This window comes from Carassius carassius, chromosome 28 (genome assembly GCF_963082965.1).
Source record: "Carassius carassius chromosome 28, fCarCar2.1, whole genome shotgun sequence".
NCBI classification, from domain to species: Eukaryota; Metazoa; Chordata; class Actinopteri; order Cypriniformes; family Cyprinidae; genus Carassius; species Carassius carassius.
The window spans coordinates 16076602-16091203 of NC_081782.1; the positions used below are offsets into that span (position 1 = coordinate 16076602).

A 14602-nucleotide genomic window follows, 5' to 3' on the forward strand; every position below is an offset into this window, starting at 1 on the left:
CTCCCTCTGTCATCTCCACCCTGGACTCTGTCCCGGGTCACCCACCAGAACCTCCTCCTGTAGTCTCCCTGCCTTCCCTCCAGCCCTTTGCCATCCCGTCACCATCCCTCATCCCACCATCCCACCATCACACGCACACACACACACACACACACACACACACACACACACACACACACACAGGAAGTACAGCATTGAAACATATATTTTAATTAAAATTTATTATTATGTTCTTGTGAGGCAGTCAAAATGTCAAGGTTGTATTACGGTCCTGAAATGGGGTAAGAGCCTGAGACATCATTAAAGAAGTGGCTATTTAGTGGTTTGGCATCACGTTTATTATTATAATTATTTCTTGAAAAGAAGAAAAGTAGTTAATCATTTGTGCTGATAGCAAAATGAAACATGGTGAGAAAGAAAGAGAAACTCAGGTGCGTCCAGCACAATACCGTGGTCCTGCCGGGTCATGAAAAATATGCTTTATAAAACTCAGCGTGTATGTGTGTGTGAGTATTTCTCCTCTCTGCACTATTCTGAAAGAAATGAGTCAAACAGCTACTGTAGGTATTATGCAGGATACAAACAGAAGGACACGGCAAATAAAAGATTCATATTCGGGGATAATTTGAAATAAAATAATAATAATAAGGTGGAGCTCTCCACACAGTATTGCAGAAAGCAAGGTGAGCGAGAAAATGAACATACAGTGTGCCAGCTACCTACAGCTTTATTGTTTACTGTGTCTGAAATTGAACACTATCAGGTTCAAGCAAAAGGTCTATTTCAGCTTTGTGTACAAATGTGAGAACGGTGTGCTTTCTATTATAGTTTTTTTCTTTTCTTTTTTGGCTTTGTTATTTTGATTTTGCTCAAAGCAACATTTATTGGGCAAAAATGGGGAATTGGTCTTCTGTGTGGGAATGAGAATGGAGACTAAAATGCCGGAAATGAAAGGGTTTGAATGTTCCAGCTACCTCTGCTGCTTTCATATAGAATACCACACAATCAATAACAAACAACAGAAGAAAAACAACAACAACAAAAATCATCATTCTTCAAAGTATGGCTCATTCTCTTTGAACATTGACGTTATTGGGCTTGGAAGAAGTTTGATACGGCTCATAAATGAATCATCACATACTTAGATGTGACCATAGTAGCAGATGTAATGTGATGTTATCTCATCTTTTTAAGGAAAACCCAATGCTTCCTGGCTCTTCAGGCCATCTGCAATTGAAACTTTCATGTTAACGTATGGGGTGGGTGTGCATCTCCCAAAGCAGAAATCACTAATAATATACAGTTACCCCAATGTGAACATGACATTAAATAAAAAACGTGAAAACGCTGGTGTGATTATGCAAACAAAGAGCAGATAGATTTATTGTTAAAACGTTTGTGTGTTTGTGCACGTTAAACCTTTTGTCATGGAAAACCGAGGCTATATATAAATGCAAACTATGACTCGCAAGCCTTTTATGTGACAATCTTTTGTCAAGCAAACCACACTTCAGACTTTAATTTGCATTATTGGGAAAAATCAAGTAACCATAATCAAACTAAAATTGTTTATTCCAATTTGCTTTTTTGAATCAAGGCATTTAGAGGCATGTAATGGATTCTGTTTTTTTGGTTCATTTTTTATAAGACAGTCGTCTTGCTGCTACATCCAATGGCAGTAATTCAACTCTCTCTCATTTGTCACAGTGGGGCGATTCTTCTCCGGAAAACATCATTACATTAGGCGCTTATCTCAACAAACAGGGGAATTTATTAGCTTGAAAATGAAAATGACTGCAAGATATTTGTGGTCAGAACATACAGGAAATCCAAAGAATCTGGAAACTGTTTGCAATTAAAAGTAGCTCCAATTATGATTATCATAAATTGTGTACATGTCTGAAATGCTAATGTATGTGTGATGTGTGCTGGGGTGTAAAGGGGGTTACGCACCAGCTGTATTGAATTATACTCTGTCACCTCAGTTACTGATACTATAGGAAGAAGTTTATGAGCACTACACAAATGGCAAACAAACAAAATGCAAATAGCCTTTATTATTATTTTGCCTGTTAAAAATTATTTCAACCAGCCTACCAGTTTTTTTTTTCTTCTTCTTCTTTTTTCAGCAGGGCCATCTTAGCATAAAAATAGTACCAAAACCTTCTAAAAGTAGCCAATAGATCAATTTAATTTTAGTTAATTTAAGATGCAATAAATCTAAGTGGGGTGAAAAAAAATGACATGTATGTTGTCCACATTTGCTGTAGATGTGCAAGATGTCGGTTTCATTAGCTGATACAGTTAATAACTTTAAAAATGATGAAGTGCAGTAACCAAACCAATGTATTCATGATTATGATAAAATCTGCAATACAATTTTTTTTTAGAGCTAAACTAACTGGAAGTGGATGACAGCCTAGCGAAAGCACCAAATATTACCAAACATAAGCTAAATAGGTTTTTTAAAAAAAGACTTATTTAAAACAATGCTGTTCAAATATGAATTATTATTAAATTTTAATTAACGCGTAAAATTATTATAACATGCTGCCAAGCACAAACCAAGGGAAAGTATGTTACTGGTCTTTTTACTGTTCAGGAGGCTCTGATACTGATTAGACAGATTGTTTATCTGGGACGTGAGAATCTGTTGAGATTTGCAATCAATATTGTTGCCCATTTTCAAGAAAATCCTTCAGATCTTCTCGTGCACTTGTAAAGGAACCAATAAAAGTGTTCATGCTCTGTATACACAGCTTTCTATAGCTATAAGAGAAAGACTTCACCCTGAACTTTGAATACGTTACAACTCTGCCCTCTACAGGAAAAAATAGCAAATTATAGGCTCGTGCTTGCAAATACATAATCTGTCCAGCAGGTGTAAGCAGATACAAGCAATTCATCATTCAGCGTTTTCATCTATTTTTGCATGCAAATCGCATGATTAATAATTTTAGAAAAGACCTCACAGGAGAAAGATATTGGGCTAATTTGTGTTAGAATAGCTGTCAGACGCAGAAAGTAAATTATTAGTGTAGGAACGGGCATATTAAGCGTGACAGTGATGAATGCTATTGTCAACACTAATTTTCTTGCCCAGACATGAAATGTGAGCTCCTATTCTCTTACTTGAGGACTCATCAAACAAAACTTTGGCAGAAACGCATTTCCCATAGCTGTTAGTTGCCATCTGTACAGCTCTTGCCAGCTCCTCAGTAGAAACACAAATAGAAGAGTTTCCAAACTTATTGTTTTTAAACTACAAGACTACCCGGAGAAAAAAAGGTTGGGCCTAATTGTTTCTTTTTAATTAAAATAATTTACCACTTGTACCATCCAATATAAATAATTTTGCAATTTAATTTAAATATGCAATGGTGTTGGGGGTAACCTTATGTAATCACATTACTTTTTCTAGTAACTAGTAATGTATTACTTTTAAATTAGCAATGAAATAGTTACTATAATAGTTACTTTTTCAAATAAGTTATTTTGTTTTCCCATTCATTCACTGACACCTTTCCAGTCACGTTGAGAGAAATTCATTCAGCCTGAGGCTTAATTTAATTATTTATTATTATTATTATTTATTTATTTTTGCTGTGAAAGAGCCTTTACAGTTGCCAAAAAAATAACTTTTTATTATTTTTTTATAAAAAAAAATAAATAAGCAAGCACAGTCCAGGTCACTAAAAGTAACGCAAAAGTAACATAAAGCCTTACTTTCCATGAAGAGTAACTAAACAACTCTTTTTTTTATGGAGTAATGCAATATTGTAATGCATTACTTTTAAAAGTAACTTTCCTTACACTAAAAAAAAAATAAAAAAAAAATAAAAATAAAAAAACAGCAAATCCAATGCATGTCTAATGTGAAAATGATTTTAAATAGTATCATGGTACTTTGTTTGACTCAAACTGCAAACATAGAACAATACCATAGAAATATAATATCACATGTGCATGTGAACTGTCAATGTTTTAGACAGTTTTTTTGACGGTTATTACCACAGACCCGGATGACAGAAAGAGTCCAGGCTATATCAGATTATTTTCAGGCAGACGAAAATGTGAAAGGCAGAAAATAGGCACACCTATTGAATTCTATGGTGTACAAAGAAACAATCACAATGGCACAGAAACCACACATAGAAGGTTACTATACCATGCAAGATGTCTCAAATGACAATGGCATGATTGCTCGTGGTGGTAATCTAATAGTAGGGGTACTCGACCAGGCCCTACGGTTCGACACACATGTGATTTGCGAATAAACTGTTAAATTTCTCAATCATAGAGTGAAAGTGCTGTCCTGCAAATTCACACATTTAAGTAATTTTAATTTGCGCGCTGTGTTCTGTGCGCTCAACTTCTGCCACACACACCTGAAGCGCGCGCACGCAGAGAGAGAGAGAGAGAGGCACGATTCAGACACCATGTGAATTGAGTCTTCTTTCACATAGCCTACACACAAAAGTTGTGCTAAAATACATGTTTTGGCAAGTATTATAGTAAACACAGTCGGTTACGCTGAGAAATAAACCGGACGTGTGTCAGTATTAGGTCCGTGCATTTGGTCTTAAAGAGACAGCAGCCAATAAATACCTGATTCTGTCTGCTAATCAAATAAATTCAAATCTTTAAAAAGATCAATCTGTATTTAACGTACAGGGAGCACTATTGTGTTACTTTACAATTAATTATTACATTTCTGCACCTGAATACTACTGACTTTATTTGTAACTGTGTTGTTTTCATTTTACAATTTGTGTACACTGTAAAATTTTCCAGGATTTCACAGCATGCAACTGTAATATTTCACAGTAAATTACACTATTATGACTTTACAAGTTTTTACTGTGATATTCACGCGCGCCGTGTCTCTGACTGAACTCTCTCATCTCCTCCATGTTCTCATCCGAGTCCAACGGATACAACGGTAAGTGCTAAAACGTCAAATTAAATATTTTTTTTTATATAATAGTGCATGTAATTTAAAAGTATTAACCAGTTATAGTACTGTAAGTTGTAGGTTCTGTTGTCACGTTGTTTGCAGTCTGCTTGTGGTTGACTTTCGTACGGGTAACGGTTACAAATATGTGATCTGAATGCTGCTATTTGAAAATCACATGGGGTAAAACCACTGATCTATATATATATATTATAGATCAGTGGGTAAAACCATCTGATAATGTAAATACATTTGTATATTTAATTTGTTACTGAAAATAAATGTACAATTGTGATTGTACATTGTTTTTGATCCATTATTGATTGCAAGGACATTTTGGTTAGCGTAATCGAACTAATATGTAGCACGGAACAACTGTGGACCGCCAGCAACAGTAACGTTAGTCTAATTATAATCCAGAGTCTGTTTTGTGTTTATTTGAATTGAGTATATCTTTCCAGTGTTATAGGTTATTAATGGGTTAAAAAAGAACATTTAAAAATTACAGTATTTTATAATAAATTAACAATACATTTTAAATTTAAAGTTTTTAATTAACAATACATTTTATGGTAAATTAAAAGCATATTACTGGCTATTGATTTGCATTACTATTTTTTTTTTACTGTGTATTGTTTACACTGTAATTCAACAGGAGAATACTGCTAAATTGCTGTAATCTAATGGCATTAATTTACTAATCAGTAATTCTACAGGCATACTGCCAAATCACAGTACGGAATAAATACTGTGAGGTTACAGTATACAGCTGTCAATTATTTAGTGTGAAAATGATACAGTAATTTACTGTGAAACTAATGTAAATAGTTTACAGATATTTACTGTGAATTTACATAAAGTAAATTACTGTGAAAGTCATGCAACTAGTCGCCAGTAATTTAATGTGAATTTACACTCAGTTCTTTTACAGTGTAGCCTAACAATTTTTACTGAATTTAGCCTATTTGTTGAGCTTGTTTTTAAGTAAAGTAATTTTTTTATGATTTTATTTATTTATTTATATATTTTTGCTGATCCGATGTGACTCAAAATCCGTAATATGATAGGAACCGTGGGTTTTGTGATCCATTGCACCACTATCTGATAGCCTTTGAGATCTTTAGTAACAAAGTAACATTGTCCAGGAATTGTACTTAAATTATGCTATAATGATGATAGCCAAAATGAAAAAGATGATGGACTATTTCGTTTCATTTGACCTCTTTCAGGTTGTTTCCTATACATTACATAGTTTTAGGTCTGCCTACCTCAACCGTGTAATAACACCTTTGTGTTTCAGGGAGGCTATTTTTCTTTTTGGAATAGAATATCATCATGCAAATAAACCCCAATGTGGAGTGCATGATGGCAATAACAATAATGCAGTTTTCACACAAACTAAAACATTTAGCCAGCCCCTAAGCAAGCCATTAAATTGGATACTTTCGATGATCATTGTTCTCTAAAAGTTCACCATGGATTCTTTTCTGAAGCCACAGTGAAAAGCAGTTCTTCTTTATCCCAGCATGGGATATAGAGAGCTAGATAAAGGAAACATCAGTGAACTGATCCGTGAGGGAGATCATTATTTTCAGAATGACAAAATGGGGCACCGCCTTTAGATATACTACCACTTCCCTATATTGAGGAAAGAAGACTGGAATAAATATTTTAGGTTACCAAAGGTGGCTTAAATGGACTGTTAAAAATAATAATAAAAATATATACATATATATATATTATATATATATATTCTCCCCTTCATGTTGAAACAAAAATATTCATAATTCACTCGCATTGTATCCTTCTCAACACAATAACAGTGAATGGTGACCGGATGTAACATTCTGCGTAATATCTCCAGTTTTGTAGCGCAAAATAATTAATATTTTTCAGATTTTGAACAACTTGAGAGTGGAAAAATAGTGACAGAATGTTCACCCCTGCATTAACCATTCCTTTAAATATCCGCGTCTAATTAAACCTACCAAATCTGAAAAGGAAAAAAAATATATATATATGCTATGTCTTGATTTTCCTCTCCCATTCCTTACTTTGGGCAGTCCAGGTGTATGTGGTTGTCGTATTTAGTTTCCAGGCTGGGTTTAGTGTATTATTTTTTCATATCGTTGTCTTTCTTCAGAGGCGCCACTGATTGGGCGGATTAATTCGCGTGCATCTTGAAGGGGCGTGTGCACGCGCTCTTGCCTCTCACAGTCTCAAAGCGCGACATATGGACATGCGAATTTAAACCGCAACAATATCAATACTGTCCAACGATCAGGATCCTCGTCCATATTCGCATACCGTCCAGAAAACTTCGTGGGAACTTCGCAGGCGTAATTTGACGGATTACGAATTCATTATTTCAAGCACGGAAGACAACAGTAGTAAACAGTAAACACACTGTTTCATAAAGGGATTGCAATGTTTCCGACCAAGGCGATTATCTTGGTGCTTCTTTTCTTTGGTTGCGCAGGTAAGATCGCGTGCAAGTGTTATGCTATAATCGCACACGAAATATAAACAGTTATAAAATGAAGAGCTAGGGTTTTGTGCATTTTTCTGATTTGCATGCTACTTTTATGGTCCGTGATGTAGTGTCGGTGGCAGGTGCATCTGGACCTGTTAGAATTCTGCTGTGCTCATTGATCAACACTGTTGCATACAGTTTGTGAGAGGCAATGTGGTGTTTACAGTACTGCATGCCAGATAACGTGAGCATCCTTATAATTCAGTTTATAGGGACTGTTGTGAGCTAATTTGCTAGGCTAGATCCAGTGGGTTTTGACAATGGAACCTGTCCTTTAACTAGACAGGATTATCTGAGCTAATAATATAAGCAGCCCTGTATTTGCGCACCGAGTTAAAGCCTCTGTGAAATAGCAGAAGGATTCGAAAGAATCTCATTGATTTCCATTGATCCTCAGTAAATCATTATGGGACAGTGGTGGGATGAATTTCTTGGCAATCCACCTGCTGCACGAGTCGAGAAAGATCCAATCAGCAAATTTTGGGCGGGAACTGTTTATGATGTAATTAACTTGTTTTGTGTATTACCTCAAAGGCAACCCGGAATCCCAACTAGCCCTCAAAGTAGTTAAGAAGGGTGCTATCAAAGTCGTTTATTTAAATGTATGGCTGTTTTACATTGCTTTTGTATATAAATTGATAAATAAGTTTGCATTAAATAAGTGCACTTGCCTAGATTTTCAAAATATATATGTAAAGTTTTTACATAGCTTTATGTATACACACAATCATTTAGATTATTAGTTCTTTGTTCTTTGAACTTCTGAATGTTTGTTCAGTCGTGTGTATGTAACATGAAACATTAACATTCATTTTAATTCTTTTAATTATAGGTAACAAAAAGCAGCTGCACACTGTAAAACGTCCTGCATAAAATGAGCAAATGCTTTGTTTTATTACCAAATCCCATGTAATAGTAATTAACTGATAAAAGACTGGAAAGTATATCTGAATATCTTGCGATTTAAGGGCACATGTGTTCCTGATCATGATGAATGATTGGATACGCTTGGTCTTAAATACTGCGTCCATGCTGTTTTAGAGATCCTGTGGATTCAGTGTGCCTTAAGGGCTCACAGTTTTGCCATCGGACCTGGGACAGTCCTACTCATTTACTTGTGGCATGCATGTGCTCACAAGTGGCCAAGACCACAAGTGTGGGTATTTGGACAGACCCTAATTTTCCATGGATTACTATGGAATTTCCTGCGGGCTTTTAGCATTTTGAATTTATGAGTGAAATAAAATCAGGGGCTCCCATTACTTAAAGAGACTTCCTTATTGTCTTCTACAACATAAATTATGTTTTATTTCTTAAACGTGAATTTTGAAGCCACTGTGTTGCTTCTACAAAAATAAGGTTCTGATTTGTCAAGCATGTAAATTAATTCCTAGTAGCTGTAGTCCTTGAGTAACAACTTTTAACAAGTTATGTTTAACTGATTTGAAAATTAGAAGAAAACATGAACGTCTCAAAGTAATGTGAAAGGTTTTTTTATTTATTTTTTACACTCTTGGCTTTTAGGACAGCGGGCAATTTGTGGCCAAAGTTGGCCCCTTGTCAATATTGTGGATAAGCATCTCTTACTCACAATGAAAATAAAGTAGCTTTATATTGGTCAGTGTGCCAAATTCCCTTGTTCAGAGTTAACCGAACTTAATTACGATGCAATATTTGCGTGTGGATATGTTTTGCCTCATGCATCCCTGAAGTACAATTGAGATGACTGCACTTTGCCCAAAGAATTTCACCAAGCTGTGACGCATATTTAGTTCACCTAAAAATGAAAATTCTGTAATCAATTTCTTGTGTTCATGTCATTCCAAACCCATAAAATGTTTGTTTGATATACAGATGAAGATAGTTTTAATGTAACCAGTAAGCATTGTGTCCCTTCATCAATACAGTTGCTTTACGCAATGAACAAATGTAATTTAGGGTTTTATTCATATATGAACATTAATCATACACAGGGGTCGAAAGAGCAAATGTTCATCCTTGACCTGCGAGATTAAACCTTGTTAGCTATCTCAATCCAAAACATTTACATGTGCCTTTATGTATACCAAACTAAACTTCATAGTATGCACAGTTCACTAGTCACTGCTTTCAGAACTGGAGAAAACCACTATACCACACTGCTATAATGCCACTGGAGCTAGCATGAATATACAGTAATTGGAATTTTTATCTTGTTGACATAACTAAACGGAAAGATTACAAATGTGTTAAAATATGTCTTATGAATGTTTTAGCAGATATTTAGTATATATTCAGTCTCCTCCACTAACCAGTTTAAGAACACTGTGAATGTGTGCAATATTGTTTTTTTTTTTTTAACCTGATTAAGAAGATTAAATATTCAAGCATTTACACGCTTATTTTTTTTCCCCTATTGATCTGATTGTTTCAGGTCTACATCAACCATTTCTATCTGATCTAAATATCATTCAGATCAAACTCAGTCGGATTGATTCAGGTGTTTACATGAAGGCTTTTCAATCCAATTGAGCCACCAATCTAATCACTAATGGATTGGGAGGATGTATAGGGTGATTGTGTCTCTTAAGAAGACTTGGATTGCTTGATTCATATAGATCTTTAATTTTAAACGCATGAAAGTTATGGTTGCGTGGACTTTTTTTAGTAGATAGGCAAAGAGGATGAGATAATAAAAAATATAATTATTTGTGTTTTGTAGATAAACAAAGGTCTCGTGGGTTTGGAATAACATTAGGGTTAGCAAGTGACAACACAATTTTCATTTTGGGTCTTTAAAAAGATTGATTATCTGTGTAATTTTTGTTAACTTGCACCCACTGTAACAATGAAGAACTAGACGTTAATTTTCCAGAATTGCGTCTTCAAAACTCACTACCACAGTGCCAGGATGATGTGGGAGGTTGCCAGGGCTTGCTATGTGGTTCCCAAGGTATTCTGGGTGGTTGCTATGTAGCTGTTCAGTAGTTCAAGTCAAAACAAAAGCCCACTTCCATGTCTCAGGGATATTCTGCTCCCTATAGGTTCCTCCACAAGTCTAGTGAATCATTACTTCGTGTAAACTTTACATACATATAGGGCTGCAACAACTAATCAATAAAATCGATAGACAACCATAAAATCATAGACAACGATTCTCATTATCGATTAGTCAGGTCTGCCCACAGTGCACGTCCAACTGCAGCCGGTCGCATCAAATACAGCACTGAACAACGCATTTCTATGGACAAAATGCTTCTACAAAGATTGGAGGAAACCGAATGAGCTCCTGCAGGAAAAGGATTTGATCCAAGCTTCCCAAAACATGAGAAATCTTTATTTTAAGTGTCAAGCTGATGCATAGAGTAATGCGTAATGGTTTGCCTGTCAGTCTATTTTACAGATACGTGTTTAAAAAACACTTTTAGTTAATGGTCATCCTTATCTGTAAATGTCACAAATTCACGAAAGCCTTTTCATTTTTGCATTAAGGCCTGCACTGACAGTATGTGTTAAGTTGAAATCTTTACTGTAGGAGCGCCGTGCGTAAAACAGTCAGAACACAGTAGAGAGGGAGACACTATTCAGCGCAAAAACATTCATTGTGCTGAAATATGTTGTTTAACATTTATACTTAGGTTTAAAGAGTGTAATTTATGAGAGTAGGAACTGTGAAGGGACAGCAGCGTGTAATTGTCTGATTGTAAATATCAGACGCCTTTACAAGGATAAAGAAATTACAGTAAGAGGAGACTCACTGATTAAAGTGCACACGACGAGTGTTCCTGCAGAGAATTACTGTGATTCTATTAGTCTTTATTATCTTTGTTTTCATTTTTGATCTAGACATTTAAACTATATTCACTATGTAGCCTACAGTGATTAACAAATTTATTACAACAAATGTATGTAAGGCTTTTAACCAGTTTTGTAAGGTTTGTGCCACTGCTGCTCTTAACTACTCACTGACTGGTAATTACCAAAATAAATTTTAAGCTTTCTGTATTGTTAGACCTCCAATATGTGTAAGCTTTTTAGTAACAGTAGTAAGCTATTTTGAATGCTATAATATAATTATTGCTGTTATCTGTGAAGGAAAGGCAGAATATTTTTTTTCTTTCAGATACCCATTTAGTCAAAAAGAGCTGTTACCAAAGGCAAAGAAGGTCGTTTTTGTTATTATGTGAATAAATAGTTTTTAGTTTTTATAGTTTATTTGTCCTAAAATGTAAATTTTTTGAATACATTTTTTTTGACAGATTCCTAAAATATTTGTGTTTTGTCTTATGTTTTCATAGCATTCAGTTGGCACGCTTGTTTTAAGGACATTGGGCAGAATGTGGAATAGTGTTTTTGTCGGTAAAATTAAAATAAAGAAATTATGGGGTTTAATCAGATTAATCAAAAAAATAATTGGCAATTTATTGATTATCAAAATAATCGTTAGTTGCAGCCCTACTTACATAAAGGTTTGATTGTCAGTTATGAAATTTGATAAAGCAAAATGAGCAAAAAGAACAATGATGCTTGTCTTAGCATCCCCCACTCTTATGTCATTGTTTTGATGATGAGAGGAAAACACAAGGCTGTGCTCCCAGAGATGCTCTGGGACCTCATCAGTGTCATCTGAGAGATAAGATGGGCGGAGCCTTGCGGTCACATGATGCACTTCTCCAGGCAGTGGACATGAGTCATCTTTGTGATGGAATCTTCTGATATGCAGTTAAGCTCCCATTGGGCTTTTAATTAGCTGTGCTAGAGATAGCCTGGTCTAAGCAAGAGGAAAACAATAAATATGATGTAACCACAGCACCGCCACTGATCCGGAAACACGACAGACTGGTCTCACATCCTTGCTCCTGAATTCGAGGAGATGAATTTGTGGCCTAAAGAAAATGGGATTTAACAGGACAGATGTTCCACTGACAGACCAATTTCCCTGGATCATTACTGCCGTACACCCACACAAACACACGCAGAGTGGTTGTCATGCACAAAGTGTGACTGGAATCTGTCTCATCGCTGATGAGATTGGTGCATCTGCATTTGATTTTTCATTGGAACACTGTTATTTTGTGTTTGCATTTGCAGTAGGTTCAAAAAGTAGTAGTAATGTGGTGTAACTAACTATTTTCCTACACCTTGAAAGCATGTGAGTGTACAAGTTAATAATTATTTTTCTAAAGTTTTTAGCTTTTTTTTTTTTTTTTTTTTTTTAAAGTAAAAATTTCTTAGAAAATATCATGAATTATTAATTTTAAAATAATATAACATTTCCAGGGAATCGCACCGCATTACTTTAGAATTCTTGTTTTATAAGTTAAATTATGTGATATTTTAATATATTATTGAACCTGGCATGAGTTTGCAGGGGGTCCTCCTCTTGATGATTAATTTTTCTTTTATGTTTTTTTTTATATATTTTTTAAAGCTTTTTACTTACTTTTACTTTTTACTTCATGTTGGACCGCTTTTTTATCATAAAGCATGACTTTTTCTCATTTTTGTCGTACATGTGATTGGCCATATGACATTTTTTGCCACTCCTCATGGCTTTGACTTATAGCATTAAAATGTTTTTAAATATTAATTCACAGTTAAGCCATTTTGGTAAAAATGTACTGCAGTTTTTAAGTATTTATGAATACTTGTTTTTGAAAATTAATAGATCTGAACAACTCCCATTTATAGATCCTGTTAAATCATATCATAGTTGTTGTTTTTTTATCCTGTCATGCTGTGATTTAAAACAACCTAAACATTTCTTCCCAGGGGTCATTTTTGGTGGGCTGTTTCTATTTCAAGGTTCAGCCAGTGTAGCGATAGCATATGTCACTAAGCTGGATAATCCAGAAAGGCCTTCAGGGGCGAAGGCACATTCAGTGTTTCGACACCATTTGGTGGTCAATTCATGTCTAGGGCCTAATCTAAGCCGTCAGCCGTGATTGTTCGGTACAGCAGAGATCACATGCTTATTCTGTTGTCTTACATGTTGTGTCCCAGTGGACGCTTTTAAACCTCCATGATCGTTTCCCAGAAAGCTACGGCAGATGTTTTTAAAGGACATGACGTATTACTGATGTTCATGCTATATACTTTTCTATGAAAGAATGTCTCTCCTAGTGATGTTGGATGGCAGTAACATGGCCAACAGTAAAAGCCAATGTCTGGGAATGAGCCCTGAGTTTTGCAGGACGTCCTGTTTGACTAAATGGTTCCCTGGGATGTAGCTCTTCTGCTTGGCCTCATCTTTGATCATTAGTATAGCTGGCAGATTTAGGCCTGCAGAATGCTGGAGGAACAGCAGCACGTTCATGCTTAATGAGACCAGCCCTTTACCTTAACACATCCCTTGCAATGAATGCTATTTATAACTTCTGTTTCTCAATGTGCTGTCATAACGCTATGTTTCTAAAATAATGGGTGGCTTAAGTGCTGTGGATTGCTGTTTTTATTCAGAAAGACATTGTTGAAATGTGGTGTCTGTCAGTGCACTTTGTTAAAGACGTGGCCTAACATTGTTGGCCTGGAAACTGCCAAATAATTACCATCATGCTCTCAGCTTTACTGGTCTATGAAATCCTTCAATTCTGTGGTGTTTAAGAGAGTGTTATTGATGGTCATCATCAGTCAAAATGTAATGCCCTGGAAAGCAATAGCAGGAAAATCAGATGGTTCTTAGGAAACAGAAAGATGCACTTCCATTTAAAAGAGTGGGGTCAGTAGGAGTTTTTGAAATAAGGCTACATTTATTTGATCAAAATACAGTAAAAACAGTAATATTGTAGTAGTATTACAATTTGGAATGTTTTTTTTTTTCATTACTTCAATACATTTTAATATGTAATTTATTGCTTGAAGACAAAGTTGAATTTTCAGCAGCCATTACTCCAGTCTTCAGTGTCACATGATCCTTCAGAAATCATTCTAATGTGTGCATATCATTCTTTAAAGAAGTTATAGGGATCCCAAACTTTTAAACAGTTTGATTATTAATGAGCTGTTCAGTTATTGCGCTTCGTACACTCTTTGGTCAAATCAGATTTTTTCATGGACAGTACTGTAGTTCCACACGATTGAAGCAAGTTATTTATTATATGTCTAAGTTAAACACCATTTGCTTTAGTTCATTCTTC

At 35.3% G+C, this 14602-nt stretch overlaps 1 protein-coding gene across 19 annotated transcripts in view; it reads left to right on the top strand.

Moving 5' to 3' along the window:
* The first annotated feature begins 7095 nt into the window (after window positions 1-7095).
* ncam1b (neural cell adhesion molecule 1b) overlaps window positions 7096-14602 on the top strand; it is a 102607-nt gene continuing 95100 nt past the window's right edge. For 7 of the 19 annotated variants that reach the window (XM_059514598.1, XM_059514592.1, XM_059514594.1 and 4 more), the window contains exon 1: window positions 7097-7433. In XM_059514598.1, coding sequence (XP_059370581.1) covers window positions 7382-7433 — 52 coding nt within the window. In that variant the 5' untranslated portion in view covers window positions 7097-7381. Of the gene's footprint in view, window positions 7434-14602 lie in introns of all 19 variants that reach the window. The other 12 variants (XM_059514591.1, XM_059514593.1, XM_059514595.1 and 9 more) reach the window with 5 other exon arrangements.